At 42.3% G+C, this 21,893-nt stretch overlaps 2 protein-coding genes across 3 annotated transcripts; one reads left to right on the forward strand and one right to left on the reverse strand.

Annotated features, from left to right (window-relative positions):
* Nucleotides 1–271: 271 nt before the first annotated feature.
* On the reverse strand, nucleotides 272–7,167 carry LOC108414305 (gastrula zinc finger protein XlCGF57.1-like). 2 transcript variants are annotated; one of them, XM_017687157.2, is made up of 3 exons: nucleotides 7,048–7,167; nucleotides 4,003–4,152; nucleotides 272–2,074 (listed from the first exon to the last, which is right to left on the reverse strand). In XM_017687157.2, the coding sequence occupies exons 2-3, from the start codon at nucleotides 4,085–4,087 to the stop codon at nucleotides 405–407; spliced, it is 1,755 nt and encodes a 584-aa protein (XP_017542646.1). In that variant the 5' UTR covers nucleotides 4,088–4,152; nucleotides 7,048–7,167; the 3' UTR covers nucleotides 272–404. The 2 variants fall into 2 exon arrangements, with proteins under 2 accessions (XP_017542646.1, XP_017542647.1); XM_017687158.2 differs by having other exon boundaries at nucleotides 6,959–7,087.
* Nucleotides 7,161–20,657, forward strand: LOC108414299 (zinc finger protein 208-like). The gene is made up of 8 exons (XM_037543374.1): nucleotides 7,161–7,251; nucleotides 7,576–7,686; nucleotides 8,556–8,697; nucleotides 9,785–11,569; nucleotides 13,988–14,090; nucleotides 14,465–14,484; nucleotides 14,587–14,688; nucleotides 18,513–20,657. Exons 3-8 carry the CDS (start codon nucleotides 8,613–8,615, stop codon nucleotides 19,721–19,723), a joined length of 3,306 nt encoding a protein of 1,101 aa, XP_037399271.1. The 5' UTR covers nucleotides 7,161–7,251; nucleotides 7,576–7,686; nucleotides 8,556–8,612; the 3' UTR covers nucleotides 19,724–20,657.
* Nucleotides 20,658–21,893: the final 1,236 nt, after the last annotated feature.

Here is a 21,893-nt window from a genome sequence, read left to right on the forward strand (position 1 = left end):
TCACATTATCCGATTACTCAGGAGCATGAAAACACACTGAACCAGTTACTGACACAATCTGATTTTCTGCAGTTATCAGATTATTAAGTGTAAACATGCTGAACCATTTACTGACACAATCTGATTTTCTACAGTTATCAGATTATTAAGTGTAAACATGCTGAACCAGTTACTGACACAATCTGATTTTCTGCAGTTATCAGATTATTAAGTGTAAACCCACTGAACCAGTTACTGACACAGTCTGATTTACTGCAGTTATCAGATTATTAAGTGTAAACCCACTGAACCAGTTACTGACACAGTCTGATTTACAGCAGTTATCAGATTATTAAGTGTAAACCCACTGAACCAGTTACTGACACAGTCTGATTTTCTGCAGGCATGTAAACGCACTTGATTTATTATGTGTGAACTGTCATATGGTTGTCAAATGCTTTCTTTGTCTTGTAAGTCTTTCCACACTGAGAACAGTTAAAACCCTTTTTACCAGTATGAATCATTATGTGTTTTTTCAGGCGGGTGGCATCTGGGAAACCTTTCCCGCACTCTGAGCAGGAAAACGGCTTCTCTCCAGTATGAATCATCATGTGTCTTTTAAGGTCACTTGCTCTACAAAAGCTTTTATCACACTTACAACAGGCAAATGGCTTTTCTCCAGTATGAATCCTCATATGGATTTTAAGACTGCTTGACATTATGAAAGCTTTTCCACACTCAGAGCAGGCAAAAGGCTTGTCTCCACTATGAATCATCATGTGGGACCTAAAGTGAGATGATGCAAAAAAACTCTTCCCACACTGAGTGCAGGTAAAAGGCCTTTCTCCAGTATGAGTCATCATGTGTGCCTTAAGGTTGCTTGATTTAGAAAAACCTTTTCCGCACTCTGAGCAGACAAAAGGCCTTTCTCCAGTATGAATCATCATGTGTCTTTTAACATCGCTTGACTTACAAAAACATCTTCCGCACATGGAACAGGAGAATGGCTTTTCACCAGTATGAATCATTGTGTGGTTTCTCAGCAGGCTTGCATTTGGAAAACCTTTCCCACACTCAGAGCAGGCAAATGGCTTTACTCCAGTATGAATCATCATGTGGGTTTTATAGAGAGTTGATGTTAAAAACCCCTTCCCACATTCAGAGCAGGTAAACGGCTTCTCTCCAGTATGAATCATGATGTGGGCTTTCAGGTGGCTTGAGTTTGAAAAACTTTTTCCACACTCAGAGCAGGCACACGGCTTTTCTCCAGTATGAATCATCATGTGGAATTTAAAGTTTCTCTTTATTCTAAATGTCTTTCCACACTCAGAACAGACAAAAGGCCTTTCTCCAGTGTGAATCCTTTGGTGTGCTTTTAACTCTGCGAAACATACAAAACTCCTCCCACACTGAGTGCAGGTAAAAGGCTTTTCTCCAGTGTGAATCATCATGTGGGTTTTAAGGTGGCCTGACATTGAAAAACTTTTTCCACACTCGGAGCAGGTAAAAGGCTTTTCTCCAGTGTGACTCATCTTGTGGACTTTATAGTGCGCTGAGGTCAAAAAAGTCTTCCCACATTGGGCGCAGCTGAAAGGCTTTTCTCCTGTATGAATCATCATGTGGGTTTTAAGGTAGCTTGATGCTAAAAAACCTTTTCCACATTCAGAGCAGGAAAAGGGCTTTTTCCCAGTATGTACTGTCATGTGCACATCAAGTTTTCTTGAGGTTGAAAAACCTTTACCACACTCAGAGCAGGCGAATGACTTTTCTCCAGTATGAATCTTTTCATGTTGTCTTAAATATGACGCACTTCTGAAACTCTTTTCACATTGAGAGCACTGATGAGGTCTCTTTCCTTCATGGGCATCCATGTGATGTTTCAGAGCTCTCTGAGAGGTGAAACTCTTCCCACACTGTGAACAGCTGAAAGCTTCTTCTCCAGTATGAACTCTCAGGTGATCTTCCTGTTGGGAGGAATCACTGGAGCTTCTTTCATGCTGAGTAGTTTGGTCAGTTTTCAGTGCAGCACATACTTCCTCAAATGGCTGCACTTCCACTTTGAACTCCTCCTTAATGACTCTTTGTAACACCATTCCTATTATAAAAGAAGAAATCACTTAAAACATGTTTTTAAACAACTATTAAAAAGTACAGATACTGCCATACTTACGTACACTACGTGGGCAAAAGTATTGGGGCACCTACACATTACATCTACTGGAGTTTTTAAAATGGGAATTTTTTTCCATTGGTCCAGAACAGCATTTGTGAGGTCAGACACTGATGTAGGCCGAGAGGGTCTGGCTCACAATCTCCGTTCTAGTTCATCCCAAAAGTGTGTGATGGGGTTGAGGTCAGGGTTCTGTGAGGGCCAGTCAAGTTCTTCCACACCAAACTCACCCAGTCATGACTTTATTGGGCTGCTTTGGTCACTGGGGCTCAGTCATGCTAGAACAGGAAAGGTTTTTCCCCAAACTGTTCACACAAAGTTGGAAGTGTATAATTGTCCAGAATGTCTTGGTCCTGAAGCTTTAAGATTTCTCTTGCCTGGAACGGGAAGGGTTCTAGACAAACCCTTGAAAAACAACCCCATAGCATCATCCATCCTCCACCAAACTTTACAGCTAGCACAGTGCAGTCAGGCAAGTAACATTCTCCAAACTCAGACTCGCCCATCAGACTGACCGCTAGAGAAGCCTGATTCGTCCCTCCACAGAATACATTTCCACTGCTCCAAAGTCCAGTGGCAGCACTTTACACCATTCCATCCGACGTTTCGCATTGTGGTTGGCGATGTAAGGTTTACATGCAGTTGCTTGTGGTCTGACACTTTGTGTCTGAGTTGCTGTGATTCCTAAACGCATCCACTTTTCAATTATACCACTCACAGTTGATTATGGAATATATATCAGGGAGGAAATTTTGCAAACTGACTTATTGCAATCCTGTGTGCCGGTGGCATTCTACTACAGCACCACACTCGAATTCAGAGCTCTTTAGAACAACCCATTTTTTCACTAATGTGTGTAAAGGCAGGCTGCATGGCTAGGTGCTTGATTTTATACACCTTTGCCAATGAGATTGAATGAAACACCTGAATTCAATGATTAAGAGGTGTGTCCCAATACCTTTGTCCATGTTGTGCATCTTATTCAGGGCACAATTTAAGACTGCATCTTATGTACTGCGAGTAAAACTCAGAACAGAGTAAAGTTCTGGCTCATATTTTGATTGCTTCCACAGTTTCATACTGTTTCGAAAGTGTGTGAATGAACCAAAGTAGTACTAAATCTGTGTATCGTACAGCGTTTCAGACATCAGGCAGCTTATTTATATTGCCAGGTCCAGGCGGTCACAGAAGTCTCTTCTGACATGACCTGGAAATACACCTGTCCAGACCAGCCTGGCACTCTTCACTCCACTTTGCTTTGCTTCCTTTGTTAAACTTTGTGAAAGCTTTGCTAGATTCTGCGAACACTTGGGAAGCAGATGAAGAGAGTCATTTGTTTTGTTTTTTAGACATGGACATCTGGTTCCTATATGTTTATGAAAGTATACTTTCCTGCTTCCAGACTGTGCTTAATAAATTTTCCTACTTCTACCTCTTCCATGGAAGAAGAGGAAGATTGAAGTTGCAGTTGAACTGAACTGACTTGCATTTGTCAATGCAGAAATTAAGTGTTTGTTAACTGGTTAATTTGTCAGTTTGAATTTGACCAGTCAGGTCACTGATGCTCAGCCAAAAATGGCACCAGGTATCAAAATCAAAACAGGCAGAGGATACAGACAATGGACCAGCGTTCACTTGGAAGTGGACCAAGTCCTGAGACTACTGGGGGACCAGTTCGTTTGTCTAGTTCACACCCAAGTACAGGTGGATCGTTTACACCTGAACTAAAGAACAAATCTGACTGATCCACACCAAATAGGTCAAGCTCCTCTAAATGTAGCTGGACAAGCAAGACATTGTGCTTCGTGAGAGCAGCCGCTGGGTCAGGTGTGCTAGAGAATTCTACTACCGACCTGTTTCCATATCCTTGTCTTCCATCTTGAGTCCAGACGCTTCCATGACACTGACATCCTCAAATTCCTCCTTAACAGAAGACATTTTTACAAACCTGTCTTGGAGAACACGCTGTGCTGGAGCGCATAAGCCTAGTCAACCCAAAGTAACTGAAAGACAAAAGAAGAAGAAGACTCAGATCAGATGTGTCTCAGAGCTGAGTCGGAGTCTGACGGACTGGCTATGTGAAAGAACATGAAAAGGCGTTTTATTTCACAATGATAATCAGTCAGGCATCATGTAAATGCAGCAGTTTAGAGAATGTGACATGACACAGCAAAACGTAAATAAACCAAAATGTAATTGTGCAAATCATTTAAATCCCATATTTAATTGAAAATAGTACAAAGACAACATATCAAATGATGAAACTGAGAAATTGTTAGTTTTCTGAAAAATATTTGACCATTTTGAATTTGATGCCAAAAACATTTGGACAGGGTACATCTGGTGGTTCATTGACAACAGGTCAGTAAAATGACAGAATATAAATGCATCTCAGAGAGTTTGAGTCTTTCAGAAGTAAAGATGGAGAGGATTACCATTCTGTGAAAGACTGCACCATCAAATAATACAATAATTCAAGAAGAACGTTTCTCAACATAAAACAGCAAAGAGCTTCTGCTTTTCATCGTCTACGGTGCAGAATATCATTAAAGACTCAGAGAATCTGGAGAAATCTCTGTCTGTGAGGGACGAGGCTGAACACCAGTATCTGCTGGCCGTGATCTTTGGGCCCTCAGGCAGCACTGCATTAAAAACAGACATGATTCTGTAGTGGAAATCACTGCATGGGCTCAGAAACACTTCTGAAAACCACTGTCTGTGAACACAGTTCATCACTGCATCCACAAACGCTGTTAAACTCTAAAACACAAAGAAGAACCCAAATATAAACAGGATCCAGAAACGCTGCCACGTTCTCTGGGCCTGAGCTCATTTAAATTGGACTGAGGGTAAGTGGAAAAGTGTCCGGCGGTTCGACGGATAAACGTTTGAAAAAATTTTTGGAAATCATGGACACTGTGTCCTCCGGGCTGAAGACCACTCAGCTTGTTATCAGTGCACATTTCGATCGATCGATCGATCGATCAATAGATAGATAGATAGATAGATAGATAGATAGATAGATAGATACTTTATTGATCCCAAAGGAAATTTAGCACAAAGACAGCACAGTTGTCCTTGCTCTCTCTGGGTGGGTAAGATGGAAGCCTGTGTTTGGTTTTACCCTCCTAGCACTGGTGGCATCATGTGATCAGGTGAGTCCTAATTAGTGGATGAAATTGGATATGACTAAATTGGGGAGTAAACGTAAAAGAAATAAGAAACAAATCTTTGCACTCTCATCTGTAAAGCACTTTGAATAACTGCAGCGTCTGAAAGGTACTATATAAGCAAACTTCCTTTGCCTTACACAGGTGATCCATAAGTTTGACAGGGTTAGTCAGTCTGGGTTGGCTCCGAACAGTTGAATGAATCTTTCTTGTGCACCTGCATTCCTTGATTTTGGTTGATTTTAAGCTCTTTAACAAAATGGTGAATCTACATGACTACCATCCAATCATATACATGCAATGAATGTCACGTTTTGTATCGACTAACTTTAAAAACTCACTGCTTTCCAGGTACAGGGTCCCAGATAGCAAGAGGACAACAAAGCTGATGGCCCACTGGCTTTTTTACTCACCATTTTCTGGACGGTCCACTGGTAGTTAAGCAGACTATTAGAAAAAATAACCCTTTTCTTCACTCATTCACAACCCACAGCCCAATTTATTTGTTTTCCTTTCATCTAGGTCTGCCATTATCCTTTATAAAGTCATTTAGTAAAGACTTTTTAATGACAAAGCATCATAGAAGCCAGTTATATAGCTGTAAGCAAACTAGCACAGTGTCAGCCCCAGCATTTACACTAAAAATGGTTCTTCAAGGGTTCTTTAGAAGAAACCAGTGGTTGTACACAGAATCACGAACACTTAAAGAACCACTTGCAGGCTTAAACATGAGAATGTGTCATATATGGCTAAATGTGAGAACGTCCCTGATAGCAACAGGATAGCAGACCACCGTTGGTCTGCTGATGGCAAAGCTGGTGGTCCACTGGCAGTTTGCTCAGCGTTTTCCGGACAGCCCACTGGTGATTAAGCAGAGTATTTGACAAAATTCTCATTTTTCCTTTCTTCTTTCCTTCAGCTACACTTTGTGAATTAGTTTATTAAATCATTTTAATCCAGCTCAGTGTCAACATTTTCAATAACATCATTTTGTATCAGACCTAGTCATATTTTTTTTTAGATTAAGAACTAGTTAAGAACTGTAGGCAGGGCAGTAACCTGGTTGGTTAGTGTAGTGGGTAACACCTTTTCCTTCTACGCTGTAGACCGGGGTTCAATCCCCCGCCTGGGTAACCACCCTACACTACATCAATAAGAGTCCTTGGGCAAGACTCCCAACACCACCTTGGCCTACTTGTGCAAAATCATCCAATTGTAAGTCGCTCTGGATAAATGTAATCTGGGTGGTCCGATGGTGCAGCAGCATAGGCGTACAGTTAGTGGGGTGCCAACCTTATTAAGCCAGCGGACTGATATACACTCGCTATCTCTGTATTTACACTAAAAATAGTTCTTCAGATGTTCTTCAGAAGAAACCAATGGTTCTACACAGAATCATGAACACTTAAAGAACCACGTGCATGCATCTGAACATGTGTTTTATGTGGCTTTTTGAAAAGACTTCTATACAGCGTGAAGAGGGGCTACAGGCCGGACCTTGTCACACCGGCAGACCCCTGATCTGAATGCGGCTAGTTTACGTTAGCATGTTTGCTAGCAACTGCTAACTTGGACATCTGTTCCAAGCGGGTAATTAACCTAATTTAAGAGCGACATTTGATGGAATTCTCTTAATTACCTCTTTATCTCGCACAGGCGCAAGAGAAACCATAAAAGCTGTTTAGTATAATTGAAGAGTTTTGTTTTAATCACTGCAGGGAAACATACCGCGCGTCTTCTTCTTTCTGGGTAAACGGCGGTGGTCAGACCCACTAAAGCTGCATTACCGCCCCCTGTTGAGCTGGAGGGTCGAGTGGGCCTTGCAGTAGCCTGTACCCCATCCGTCTCTCAAAGAAAAGTCCAACCATGGAACAGCCTAGGAGCCGCGCGGACCCCCCGTCTCAGTAATGGTACGATCCTAAGGGAAGCGAGGTACGTTTCTCTGCAGAACTGCAGGAAATAAAACGACATTTTGAAGGATATAAAACTATTTTATATGATTTTCTGTCGAAATATGTAAGAGAACAGGGCAAATCGCCTCGTCTCGTGCCGTTAATTATCGCTGTATAGACGAGCTAAATAAGCTTTATTCACCAAAGTTGGCCAAGTTTAGCAGCTGCTAGCAATCAGGCTAACTGAGGCTAGCAGCTTTGCTAAGCAGCGGTTCGGTTCTGAGAGTAAATGGACTCGATAAGCGTCTTTACTGCTCACTGGGAACCTTTTTAATGTCTACTGTGTTTATCTGTTGTCCACAAGCGCAAGCAAACAAGCTAACGGAGCCCAGCAACTCGTTTCCAATGGTTACAGCTTAGCCGAGTCGCAGCAATGCATTGTGGGCAATGTAGTTTCTACATTGGCACATGAAAGGTGAGCGAGTAAAATACTTATTTCGGAGTTTTTGTGTTTTACAAGCGAAAATAAGTTTGTTCCATTAGATAAAGATTTAGGCAGTGAGTATTTTGGTTTAAAACAATCTCTTACTTTTAAGAGATTTAATGATTTTAAGAGTTAAACGTGAATGAGATGAAAATAATCCACTGGTTTGAACATGGAGCTGCATAACGTAACAGCCAGTGTGATGGATAGTGTTAGTGCAGCATGTGCCCCACCGAGTTCTCCACCTTGTAGTGAAAAACAGAACTATATAAGTTTTAGTTAAATGTATTTGTATAGTTTAACAAATCACTTCAACGCTGCTGGCTATCAAACCATTTAGCATCATTTTATACCACATTTTAGCATCTCTGTAATCAACCTCAGCATTTGTGAATGAGTGAGCAGCTTATTCCAAATTATAGACTTCTGATTGGCTGCCTGAATTCTGTATGCATGTAATTAATGTTTCATATTACTATCACAATCACCACCACCTTCTCTATATGGTCTTAAATTATTAGTAAAGTGTTTATTTTTACATAAATGGCTGCTACTGTAACAACTGCAATTTCCCCCTGGGATCAATAAAGGAATCTGAATCTGAATCTTAACATCTGCACTTCTTAATTAGTCTGTAGTTGTCAGTAAATATACCCACTTTTGGTACCTCTTACTCATTTCTAGTTTAAGCCACACCCACTTCCAGTTACTTAATTAGAACTTAAAGCATCAATAAAGTTTCATTCAGGAATCAAGATCAATATATTGTTATTGGTGTCAGTATCAGAACATTGTAATGCTGCCCAGGTCTAATCAGATGTACTGAGAACGTTCTCATTCTCTATTTTCTGTCCTAAAAGGCTCTGACCCGACATTTTCACTCCAGCAGTGTGGACTTCACTGGACCACATGTGAAGATGTCCCTTGTTAAAGAGGAGTGTGAGGATGTCAGTGTGATGGAGGCATCTGGACTGAAGACAGAAGACAAGGAGATGAAGGAGGGTCAGTGTGAACTTTAGAAACAGTGAGGCTTTCCTAATATCAGTGTTCAGAACTTCACAATAAAGAGGATATTCTGTACTTTATTCACAGTCATGGTTTCTTTTCGAATCCAAAAACCAGAGTTCAGAGTCAAAACGACCAAGGCCAGAGAAAGCTGAACGTTCCTAATGACCTTCTAAATTACTTCAGCAGACCTACCAACCTGTAAGCCTGTTGCGTAGCAGGTACACATGACATCAATGTGTGCTGGTATAATTGGTTACTCTACGCAAAAATCTGGTAATGCCTGTGAGGTTACTTGAAATAGTCCTAATGAAATATCCGGTTTGCTGTCTGTTTACATGTCCAACATGTGAAGGCAGCATAACAGCAGGAGGCTGCAGCATTTAGCCTTCTGAAAAACAAAAGAAGAGCAAGGGTTCAACTAATCATAGTGCTGGTATCAAGCAGTGATGATGAATGCATAATGTAAGTCATTTCAAGAGACTACAAATCAACAGCAAAAAAATGAGGTTTTGTCCAGCTTGTTCAAGTCGTCTGTGCAACCTTCTTTCCATTCATCCAAAAGAGCATTTGTGAGGTCAGACACTGATGTTGACCGAGAAGGCCTGGCTCGCAGTCTCTGTCCTAGTTAATCTCAAAGATGTTGGCTGGGGTTGAGGTCAGGGCTCTGTCAGGGCCAGTCAAGTTCTTCCACACCAAACTCACTCAGCCAGGCCTTTATGGAGCTGCCTTGTGCACTGGGGCTCAGGTAACGTTCTCCTGGCATTTGCCAACTCCAGACTTGTCCATCAGACTGACAGATAGAGAAGCTGATTCGTCACTTCACAAAATACATTTTGCACAATACGTGGTGCTTTACACCCCTCCATCCGATGCTTGGCTTTGTGCTTGGTGATGTAAGGCTTGTGTGCAGCTGCTCACAAATGTTTGTAAAGGCATACTGCATGGCTTCATTTTATACACCTGTGGCAATGGGACTGAATGAAACATCTGAATTCAGCGATTAAGAGGTGCGTCCCAATACTATATACATTTACAGAGAGGTAATTCTTTAATGCAATAACTTTTCTTTTTTTCCTCATAGAACCATTATTTAAAGACACCGAAGAGGAATGTAAACCAGATGTGAAGCCATTTCCAGAAGAATTTAGCGCACAGATATCGGACCTGAACACTGAGCAGGAAACAAGCTTCAGTGTTGCTGATGCCTCCCACCTGAAAGAGCACCAGCAGCAGTTGGACATACATAAAGAACAGAGACCTTATCAGTGCTCTCACTGCGAGCTGAGGTTCCAGTACATGTCAACTCTAAGGCGGCATGAAAAGACTCACGCTAGAAAAAAGGCTTCCACCTGCTGTGAGTGTGGGAAGAGCTTCTCCTCTGCGAGATCTCTCAGATTTCACATGGACATGCATGCAGGAAAAGAGCATCATCAGTGCTCGCAGTGTGGTTGTCTTTTCAGCAGTTCACCACAGTTAAGACAGCACAAAAAGACTCACACACAAAAGCCTTTCACCTGCTCTGAGTGCGGAAAAGGGTTCTCAGATTCAGGCTGCCTTAAAACCCACATGAGGACTCATACTGGAGAAAAGCCTTTCATCTGCGCTCACTGCGGGACAGGGTTCACCACTTTAGGTGCACTGAAAAGCCACCTGTACCTTCATACAGGAATCAAACCTTACAAGTGCCCCATATGTAGAAAGACGTTCACACAACTTTCATGGTTAAATGCACACCAAAGGATTCACATTGGGAAAGACACTTTTACCTGTTCTCATTGTGGAAAGACCTTCAGGAGGAAGATCAGCTGTGAAATCCACATGAAGGTTCATAGCAGAGAGAAGTGTGTAACCTGCTCTGAGTGTGGAAAAGGTTTTACAAGATCACGATATCTTAAAATCCACGTCATGACGCATACTGGGCAAAAGCCGTTTTCCTGCTCCGAGTGTGGAAAAAGCTTTTCTGACTCAAGAAACCTTAAAAACCATCTGATGATTCATACCGGAAAAAAGCCCTTTACCTGCTCGGAGTGCGGAAAAGGTTTCTCCTATTCACGAACCCTCAAAAAACACATGTTGATTCATACCGGAGAGAAGCCCTTCACCTGCACTCATTGTGGAAAAGGTTTTTCAGTGTCCGGCAGCCTTAAAGCCCACATAATGATTCATACTGGAGAAAAACCTTTTACCTGCTCAGAGTGCGGGAAAGGTTTTGCAAAATCATGCCACCTTAGAAGACACGTAATGATTCACACCGGAGAAAAAAGGTTTACCTGCTCTGAGTGCGGAAAAGGTTTTACTGAATCAGGCAGCCTTAAAGTTCACATGATGTTGCACACTGGGGAAAAGCCATTTACCTGCCTTCTGTGTGGAAAGGGGTTTTTGACGTCATCCTGCATGAAAAACCACTTGATGATTCATACTGGAGAAAAGCCTTTTACCTGCTCGGTGTGTGGAAAAGGTTTTTCAAAGTCATGCCATCTCAAAAGCCATGCAGTGATTCATACTGGAGAAAGGCCGTTCACCTGCTCTCAGTGCGGCAAAAGTTTTGCGAGATCCAGCAACCTTCAGTCCCACACGATGATTCATACTGGAGAAAAGCCTTTTGTGTGCACTCAGTGTGGGAAGGGTTTCTTTAGGTTGCATGACCATAAACGTCACATGATGATTCATACTGGAGAAAAGCCTTTCACTTGCTCCGAGTGCGGAAAAGGTTTTGCAGAATATGGCAACCTTAAAACTCACACGATGATTCATACCGGAGAAAAGCCTTTTAGCTGCGCTCAGTGTGGGTCCAGTTACACGACAGCAGCTGCTCTGAGAAAACATGTGTCCAAACATGCAAAAACCCAAGCAGAATCAGGGCTCTGAATGTGGGGAGAGTTTTCTTCAACTCGCGCAAGTACACCACAAAATTCATACTGGAAACCAAACTTGTACCTCACTTTAATTTGGGAAGAAGAAAGACTTTAAAACCCAGTATGAATCTCTAGGTGTACCTTTAACTGCACAAGTCATAGTTAAAGGTACGCTGAGAGGTTCATACTGGAAACCAAACTTGTACCTCTTCCTAATGTGGGAGGAAGAAAGCCTTCAAAACCAAGTACAAATCTCTTGGTGTACATTTAATTGCAAGTCGAACTTGTATGTCTTCTTAGTGTGGGAGCAAAAAGTCTCTAAAACCCCGTTCATGATCCCTACTGGGAAAGGCAAGTTTACCTGCACTCAGTGTGGAAAAGGTTCTTCAAAATTGTGCTGTTTTAAATTCACATGATGATTCATGATTCAAAATGGCATTCACCTCCTCTGAGTGTAGAAGTTATTAAACAAGCAAATTTAAAGATCTTATGAAGTATCATAAGGAAACAAACCTTCTGCATGCAGTTTGGGGATTATTTACATCAGCTCACTGTAAACACCACATACTGGAGAACAGCCTTTTACCTGTTCTCAGTGTGGAGGATTATTAGGATCATCATTACTGTACATTACAGCTATTCTGGGACCTGATTTTGCAGGTTACCAGCCACAGTAATGGTCATATGATCTTATTCTAGTTACCACTCTGATTGGCCAGCAACTTTCTCAGCACTCATTGGACAGAAGGCTGGAAACACCCTGGACACCTGTCCATCACTGGGCAGATACATGCATCCACCTTCATAGTCACACTTAGGGGCAAATTAGCATGTCCAGTTGGTCTGATTGCATGTGTTTTGGACTGTGGAAGTAAATCCATGCACATAAAGGGAAAACAGGCAAACTCTGCACAGAAAGGACCATGATCACCTGGCCAGGGAATCGAACCCTTGCCCTCCTGCTGAGGCTGCAGTGCTACACACTGCCCAATTATGGAGCATTAATGGATTTTCAGTTGATTTCAGCACAGTTTCCTGAGAATAGGACTGATCTCTTCCTGTCTCTTTGTTGAAAGATTATTAATTCCTGCCTGGTGCTGCTCTGAGGCTTTGCTCCCAAACTTTACTGAAATCACAGCCACAGCCAAGGCAACTGATGGGACGATATGGAGGCCAGAATGTTCTGGAATCATTGGAGCAGCCAGTAAACATTCAGGACTGAACGATACAGTACTGAGGTTTGACTGTAATGAATAATAACAAAAACAATAAAACATTATTTATATAGCATGTTTCCTTATAGATCCATTTTAAACTGTTTTGCCCAGGAATTTTAGGATATGACAATTACAAACAATGGCTGTGTTTACATGCAAAATTGAATACAATCAGATTACAGATTCAGGCTGAGGTGTTTATTCTCACTCTATTCAAAAATCTGATGGGAAATCTTTACATGCTCACTACAAGTAATAAGATGCAAAATGATGTGCATGTGTGGAGTAGCGCTTAGTGTAGACGTTACCATGACAGCGAACATCACGTGAGTCCAGTCAGAGTGAGATGAGCAGCAGTGAGCAGTGATTGTGTTTTTAACTGTTTCCAAATGCTGTCAGACTCAGGAAAACGTCCTTCACATGTCCTTATTAAAGAAGGCCGAGAGGAAGACGTCGTGAACTGAGACACATAAGCTGGACGTCCGTCCCGCCGCCGTCTTTTAAAGATCAGAGCATGAACTTCGTCTCCTCTGCAGACCAGTTTCTGCTACGCCGTGTTGACCGGTATAAACTCTCACTGTGACGCGACGCACATGCAGAACGGACTTAAACTTTCTGATAGGGAATGTAATCGGATACAGGCGCTTACATGGATATTATTCTTCTATTTAACAGATTATTTGCAGGATTACCCACCTCGCTCAATCGGATAGAAATTGTATTCTGAATGGCCTCAGTTGGACTAGACTATTCTGATTGAGGTGTTAACATGGGCGTATTATATTCCGATCGAGCTATTAGTCGGACATCTAACGGATTATTAGGCTGCATGTAAACGTGGCTAATGAGTTACAACAATATATGTATATGGTAACCTGTATAAATATGTAAATCTGTTAAAGAATTGGGAAATCAATAACTATGTTTCAGTGATGGTATGTTCCTAAAGGATAGAACATGTAGAGGAGGCTAGGATATCAGTAACTATACAAGCCCACTGTTTCAGTGATGGTATGTAAGACAAGGGTGGGGAACTGAGGACCGGGTCCTGTGAAGTTTTGTGATTTCCAAACTTTGGCTGCGTTCAGCCCAGACAAACGTAGCAAAACGTGTATTTAAATGGAAATGGTGGCACATTCAACACTCTTGTGTTACGCAAGTGCTGCAACCATGACAACTGAGAAGGCCGTTTTTGGCATCCTTCTCTTGCAGGTGTTCCTGGAAATAGACCTATGAGTGTGTCAGAGCAGGAAACTCACCAAACTGTGCAAGAATCTGGCTCTGCACCACCAGAGTTCCCCTCCCTTGACCTAAAGTAAAGAACACGTAGTGGACGTTAAGATGGTTGTAAAGGTTCCCCCAGCTTTACTGATATATTCCAAAGGGAAAAAATGCAGGATAGGATACCCTTCTTTGCTCCAGTGATGGTATGTTCCCAAAGAAAAGAACAGAAGTGTAGGGTATGATACCCCCACCCTTTTCAGTGATGGTATGTTCCTGCAGAAGTGAACATGCAGTCAAAGTTAGGTTAGCCCCCCATTCAGTGATGGTATGTTCCCAATGGGGGAAAAAAATAGGATAACATCCCCCACCCCCTTCCCCAGTAATGGCATGATCCATCCCAAAGAAAAGAACAGCAGTGTAGGGTATGATACCCCCACACTGTTCGGTGATGGTATGTTCCTACAGGCGTGAACATGATGTCAAAGGTAGGTTACCACACCTCCCCCTGTTTCAGTGATGGTATGTAGTGAAGGATAGGACACGCCCACCCCCACCCGTTTTAGTAATGGAATGTTCCTATTGGGAAGAATATGCGATAGACAGTAGGATTAGCCCCACCCCAGGTTCAGCGATGGTATGCTCCAAAGGCGAAGCTGCTCCTCCATTCGCCGAGAAGCCGTCGAGAAGAGGTACGTTTGTGGAAATGTAGCGAAATAAACTAAGCCAAGCCTACAAAGCAGATTTGTAGAGGGCGATTCACTCGAAAGAGGCCCCGAATATTCTGTAATAACTCGCTCTAGGGTGAATCAACCTGAACCAAACAACGAGCGATGAGCTTCTCCATGTATGGAGCTGAAGCCGAGATGCTCCTGCGTCGGAGCGACGAGGGTCACAGGGGGTGCTGGAGACCCCCGGACCCCTTCTTCCAGAATCGCATGCTGTGCAGTCGATTACATTCTTGTACCGGTGTGTAGGTGTGGTTCAGCTGCTTCACCCTAACGGGAGTTCCAGCGGGATGTCCAGGGCCTCTTTCGAGTGAATATCCCTGTATGGCGTCTCACTGTCCTGTGGAAGATTAAATGGCAGTTTGGCGCATGAATCATTAATAATCACCCTTCATAACTCACCTTTATTCTTGGGTGGAGTTCTCCATGATTAGTAATTACTGGAACACAGGAGAACCGAGCCCAGCAGCACTAATTTAACACACCTGCATTTACTGTAAACGCTTTTTAACGTCTGTTATGCTGCAGATAAGGTATCTAGGAAAGAGAAATCTGGCCAAGTTTGAGTTATTTCTAAGCCTTTTTGTTTGTTTTATGAGATTTGCTACGGGGAATTCTCACTATAGTGGCTGTTGTTTAGTAGTGTGCTTTTGCTTGTTGTAAGAAACGTACTTGAAACAAGTCACTACATTGAGATCGTTTGACTTGATCACTTGAAACAAGCAGATAAGGTCTATAAATAAGTCAAATAATCTCATCATAAGCTTACGCCAGTCTCAGGCTTATCCATGTTAGATGACCATTCATCAATGTTCACAAACGTGGACAGTCGAGCTCAGAGCTCACTTTTAATAAACATCTGAAAACGCCAAGCTTCGGTGACACTTTATCTCTTTAATATGATCTCTGTTATTTTATTATAATTTTATATTAATACTCATAGTTTTCTCTTTTTGGGTTCATTTCTGGCTGATTCCAGGTTGTTCAGCTGTTCTTCTGTCACAGCTGCCGACTGAAAAGCTGCTCAGTGGTGATGACAGTTTGGGAATTTAGTGTCGTCTCGTCTTCAGAGTTGGACCAAGTCGGCTGTTGGTCAGATGTGATCTTAACAGAGTCCGTTTTCTGTTTGTGGCAAAGTGAGAAGTAAAAACGTTCAAACGGCTTGAGCATCTCCTACAGCTGTCAGAGTCGTTGCTTAGCAACTGCGTCTCAGCAGAGTGATAGTGTTTGTGAAAAACCTGTGATGTTATGGTGAATATTGTTATAATGTGCAGCAGTCGTCCATGTGAGCCACTCTCAATACCACAAAGTGGCTTATATTTAAAATATAAAGATGGTTTTTGTTTTTGGATGGTTCTTTAGTAAAGTAACTCTCAAAGAACGAGTTGTATTCATTAGTGGTTCTCTGAATGATGAAATGTTACTTCAGATTGAAGGCAAATCTTTTGTATGCGGTTCTGTGTAGCACCAAATAAGGTTCTTCTTTTTTCTTTTTAAAAGCTTCACATTGTATACAATAGGAGAACCCATTTTATTCCTGTGTAGAACCATTTACAGCACATTCTCCATCAATCTGAAAAACAATTTCATCATACAGAGAACCACTTAAGCATGCAAGTGGTTCTGAACAGGACATTCCCTTTATTTAAGAACCTTTGAAGAACCAAGGTTTGAACAGCCATCCAGAGAAAACTGTATTTAAAGGAACTTATGGTCCTTGTGTTTTACAGAGAACTGCTGACTGGCCGTTCAAAGTGAAGGTGCTGGACTGGATGTAGTTTATATCATCTTTTCCAATGATTCTCGGGTGGATCTGATCTGCTCATCAGAAGATTTTACTCTAAATAGTGGAGTCCATGCCGATCCAGTGCACACTGTCACGAAAGGCAAAGGTAGGAACCTTAAGCAGTAGAACCCAAGAGGGAGTGTTTTATCCCGAAATACCAAACCGGCTGTGATCTGGTGGCTGTAGATCATCACAGCCGTGATGTTATTGGTGATAACTCCCTCCTCGAGTGCTCTACTGCTTTAATACAGCAGTTAAATAAATACAGTAAGAAATGAATAAACTGGCCGTGAACGCGGCTTTAATATGTTTTAATGTTCAGTTCCTTCCTCCTAATTAAAGCTCCTTAACAAGCAGCTTGTTGCTACGTCAGAGTAACGAGCTCTGCCCACTCGCCGCTCAGCCGGCAGTTCGTTCTCCAGCTCCTTACACTAAATTCCCAAACTGTCGTCACCACTGAGCAGCTTCTCAGTCGGCAGCTGTGACAGAAGAACAGCTGAACAACCTGGAATCAGCCAGAAATGAACCCAACACCATTCGCCAGATGTGTCTGATCTTAAGAGTCTGACCAAATCAGACTGAGCCATAAAACTGACCCAATATCAGGTTCAGCTCAGTTTAGTCAGTTTTTCCAGATCAGTATTAATGTTGTTTTGTTCCAGCCGGTCTGTAAAGCTTCTTACAGCCCGTTTAGTTTGGCGAATGGTGTTGGGTTCATTTCTGGCTGATTCCAGGTTGTTCAGCTGTTCTTCTGTCACAGCTGCCAACTGAGAAGCTGCTCAGTGGTGACGACAGTTTGGGAATTTAGTGTCGTCTCGTCTTCAGAGTTGGACCAAATCGGCTGTCGGTCAGATATGATCTTAACAGTGTCCATTTTCTGTTTGTGTTCAAAGTAAGAAGTAAAAACGTTCAGACGGCTTGAGCGCCTCCTACAGCTGTCAGAGTAATGAGCTGTTGAGCGCTCAACTCAACAGAGTAATACAGTGTTTGTGAAAAACCCGTAATGTTATGGTGAAATAACAACGCAGTTAGAATGTCTCTCAACCAATCAGCTCGTGTGGCTGGAACTAACTGTTGTATAAACTGTGTAAACAAACACTAAGAAATTAGGAAAACCGAGTATGTCCAAGATTAGTTTAGAAATGAGTCCAAAACAGAACCATTTTCACTGGTGGTCTCAGACTTTTGGACCCCATGGTGTTTGTACACACATTTGTGGAGATAATTGAGTTTCTAGCTGTTCAGATCTTCTGAGATGATGCCTGTTAGATTAACACAGTGTGAACGGCTCTTACAGAGACGCCGTCTGCTGTGAATTGGTGTTAATGTGTGCTGTTCTCTGTGTGTGAGATGCAGCAGTTTAACTGCGCTGTTAGTATAAAACCTCACACTGTGGGCCTTCAGCTCAGACTGAGATCCTCATCAGCGTTTGTTGTCTTTGCTGGAAGGTTTAGAGAAGATACAATCACACCAGTGCTGTGAGCTCTGCAAAGCAAAGACAAGAAGATGACCAGTGTTAAAGAGGAATGTGAGGATATCGGTGTGATGGAGGCGACTGGACTGAAGACTGAAGACCAGCAGATGGACAGAGGTCAGTGGACTGATGGTGACAGGCATATGAGTTAGAGTCAGGATGATGAGCAATTTAGGATATGTTAAATTGGGACAGTGTAGTTGATATTTATCAGTATAATTAGTATTAAATCCACCTTATTTCTCCACTCCCCGTCCACTGACCATATAGCTGCACTCTGTAGCTCTACAGTTACAGACTGTAGTCCATCTGTTTCCAACGCTGCCTTCACCTACCTGTGTAAAATGGTCAAACTGTAAGTCGCTCTGGATACTCTACCAAATGCCATACATGAAAACCCAACATAAAGCGGGGACATACTTTCACTGGAGCACACGCTGCCATGTACACTCTGGGTCTTTTACCGCTTTCTAACTGTCAGTTTAACATTATTTACGTAAACATTGTTGTTTCTATTTTCTACCATAGAAACATTACAAGAGGAGATCAAGGAGGAGCATAAACCGGAAATAAAGCCATTTCATGAAGAACATGCTGCTCAGAAATCTGACCTAAACGCTGAGTGGGTACAGAGCGTCAGAGATGCTGATACCTCCAACCTGAAAGATGACCAAGATCCCAGAGATGAGAGTAAACAAGGAAAACCTCATCGGTGCTCCATGTGTGATCTTGGTTTCAGAAGTTTGGCCCAGTTAAGACGTCATGAAAAGACTCACAGAGAAAAGCCTTTCACCTGCTCAGAGTGCGGAAACAGCTTTTCAAGTTCAACCTGTCTTAAAACCCACAAGATGATTCACACCGGAGAAAAGCCTTTTAGCTGCTCGGTGTGCGGAAAGGGTTTCACGAGATCAAGCCAGTATAAAGTCCACATGAGGATTCATACTGGAGAAAGGCCATTCACCTGCTCTGAGTGCGGGAAAGGTTGTTCAAGCTCCAAATACCTTAAAAAGCACATGATGGTTCACACTGGAGAAAAGCCATATCTCTGCTCCGAGTGTGGAAAGCGGTTTTCGAAGGTAAGCAACCTTAAAATCCACGTGAGGACTCATACTGGGGAGAAGCCTTTTACCTGCACTCAGTGTGGAAAAGGTTTCTCAGTGCTGAACCTCCTGAAAACGCACATAATGATTCATACTGGAGAGAAGCCCTTTACCTGCTCTGAGTGCGGAAAGGGGTTTTCAGATGCCAACTACCTTAAGAAGCACATGATTTCGCATACCGCCGGAAGACCGTTTACCTGCTCTGAGTGCGGAAAAGGTTTTTCGACAGAGCGATACCTTCGAAACCACATGGCGATTCATACTGGAGAAAGGCGCGTTGCCTGCTCCAAGTGTGGAAAAGACTTTTCAGAGTCGAGCTACCTTAAAACCCACATGATGATCCATACTGGAGAAAAGCCTTTCACCTGCACTCACTGTGGGAAGAGTTTCACCAGTGCCAACACTCTGAAAAAGCACATCAAGATTCATACTGGAGGCAGACTTTATCACTGCTCCCAGTGCAAGATGAGGTTCACACTTCTCTCAGAGTTCAAAATACACCAGCTGATTCACACCGGAGAGAAGCCTTTCATCTGTTTTCAGTGTGGACATAATTTCTCAACGTTGTTTGACTTTAATGCCCACATGACGACTCACTCTGAAGAGGAAACTAGATTAATTCAAAATGCCAACAAGTAGTGACCAAAGAATGTGCACTAGCCTAAATACACAGGAACGAGTAACTATGGCTGCGTTCCCTCACCAGTAGAAGTGGCCCAAACCCGATCTTTCCCCTCATGTGAGGCACAGATGTGTGTCTGTGTGTCAATGTGAGCAGATAAACACGCTGAATCTGACATTTTCCATTCTAATTTGAGCCGCTTTCATATGCAGTACTGAAATCCGATCCGTATCCGATCTGCGGTGATGCTTCTCCGTCTGAACAGCCAGATTGGAATTCATGCGACTTTTACGTCAGTCCAACTTGACATTCGTCATCATTTCGTGCTGCTGAGAAACATTTAGGCTGATGTTTCTGTACCGAAAAACTAGAGGAGACCCATCACAGCCGCTCCGGGTTTCGAACAAAGTGACCGGAGGAGGTCGCAGCGCCAGAGAACAGTTTAAACAATCCGAGGACATGAACCAAAGAAGTGGACCTGGCCGAATACCGGTCCCTTTTTATGGTGAACTCGAACACACTGTGGGTGATGAGCCCAGCTGTCAACCACTGGAGCTTTATATTTGCTCCTGTGATGCTGGTGAAGACGAAACCGGGAGCGACTAATGTTCGTTAGTCGTCATGACTGTTTACCTCTGGACGAGCCACGTGAAGCTCTGTTCTTTAGCCTAAGACTTAAATGACTGGGTAACATTACTAAAAGGATGGTTCTTCAAGTGTTCATTAGGAAAGGAAATGGTTCTATGTAGAACCATGGGCACTTAAAGAACCTTTTCATGATTAAATGGTTCTTTGCATCATGAGTGTGTTTCGATTGACAGGGAAGGGTTACAGGGTTCTGTATAGTACCAAACAGGGTTTGTATGTTGTTGCAAGCTTGACATTGTAACATAGAAGAACCTGTGTTACTATATAGAACCATTTTTAAAAAGTTTTATGCAGAGCCAATATCTTTGCTTAAGAACCCTTGAAGAACCTTATTTATGTGTATATGTTAGTGTTATTAGAGCTGGGCGATATGGCAATACTTAAACACTCAGAACTATTTCATGCTTAAATGGTTCTTTGCATGGGGAAAGGTTTCTGCAGATTGATGGAGAATGGGCTGTTCTATATAGAACCTTTTTGAAAAGGGTTTTGTATAGCACCTAAAGGGTTCTTCTACTGTTACAAACTTTGCATCATAACTACAGCAGAACCCTTTTTGGTGCTATAAAGGACCATATACAGCACATTCTCCAACAATGAATCATTTCATCGTGCAAAGAACCATTTAACATGCAGATAGTTTTCAACCGTACTTAAGAGCCATTGAAGAACCAAGGCGGGAACACAGCATAGAACCATTACACCATGCAAAGAACCCCTTCATCATGCATAGGGTTCTTTTGAGTGTTCATGTTTCAGTATAGAATTGTTTTCTTTACTAAAGAACCCTTGAAGAACCGTCCATTTAAAAGTGTGTGTTAGTGTAATTAGAGCTGGGCGATATGGAAGTCCTATCACAATATAAATTTCCATGATAAATGAACACTCACAGAACCATTTCATGATTAAATGGTTCTTTGCATGGTGAAAGGTTCTTCAGGTTAATGGAGAACGTGCTGTTGATGGTTCCACATAGAACCTTTTTGAAAAAGGGTTCTGTATAGCACCAAAAAGAGTTCCATGTTACAAGCCTGACATTGTAACAATAACAGAACCCTTGTGGTGCCATATAGGACCGTATACAGCACAACCAATCTGAAGAACAATTTCACCATAACCATTAAGGATGTAAATGGTTCTGAGCAGAGCCATTCACTTTACTTAAGAACCCCTAAAGAACCAATGTAGGAACAGGCTGTAGAACCGTTTCATCATGCAGAGAAACCCTTCATCATGGAAAGGGTTCTTTGAGTGTTCATGGTTCTATATAGAACCATTTTCTTTACTAAAGAACCCTTGGAGGAGTATCTAAGTGTATAAGTTAGGGTTATCAGAGCTAGGCGATACTGCAAAACTATTGTGATAGTGCAAGAAATTTTCACAATACTTCAACACTCAGAACCATTTCATGCTTAAATGGTTCTTTCCATGCTGAAAGGTTTCTCCAGATTGATACAAAGTGGCATGTTCTATATAGAACCTTTTGGAAAAGGGTTCTGTATAGCACCAAAAAGAGTTCTTCTACTGTTTAAACTTGAT

This window comes from Pygocentrus nattereri, chromosome 12, assembly GCF_015220715.1.
Source record: "Pygocentrus nattereri isolate fPygNat1 chromosome 12, fPygNat1.pri, whole genome shotgun sequence".
Taxonomy (NCBI): domain Eukaryota; kingdom Metazoa; phylum Chordata; class Actinopteri; order Characiformes; family Serrasalmidae; genus Pygocentrus; species Pygocentrus nattereri.

Coding starts and splice junctions, on each gene's coding strand:
- LOC108414299 (XM_037543374.1), top strand. CDS start 8,613: ATGTCCCTTGTTAAAGAGGAGTGTGAGGATGTCAGTGTGATGGAGGCA. Junction 14,485..14,586: donor GCGTGAACATGATGTCAAAG/GTAGGTTACCAC, acceptor CCTATTGGGAAG/AATATGCGATAGACAGTAGG. Junction 14,689..18,512: donor CGAGAAGCCGTCGAGAAGAG/GTACGTTTGTGG, acceptor TTTCTACCATAG/AAACATTACAAGAGGAGATC.
- LOC108414305 (XM_017687157.2), bottom strand. CDS start 4,087: ATGTCTTCTGTTAAGGAGGAATTTGAGGATGTCAGTGTCATGGAAGCG. Junction 2,075..4,002: donor AGACAAGGATATGGAAACAG/GTCGGTAGTAGA, acceptor CTTTTATAATAG/GAATGGTGTTACAAAGAGTC.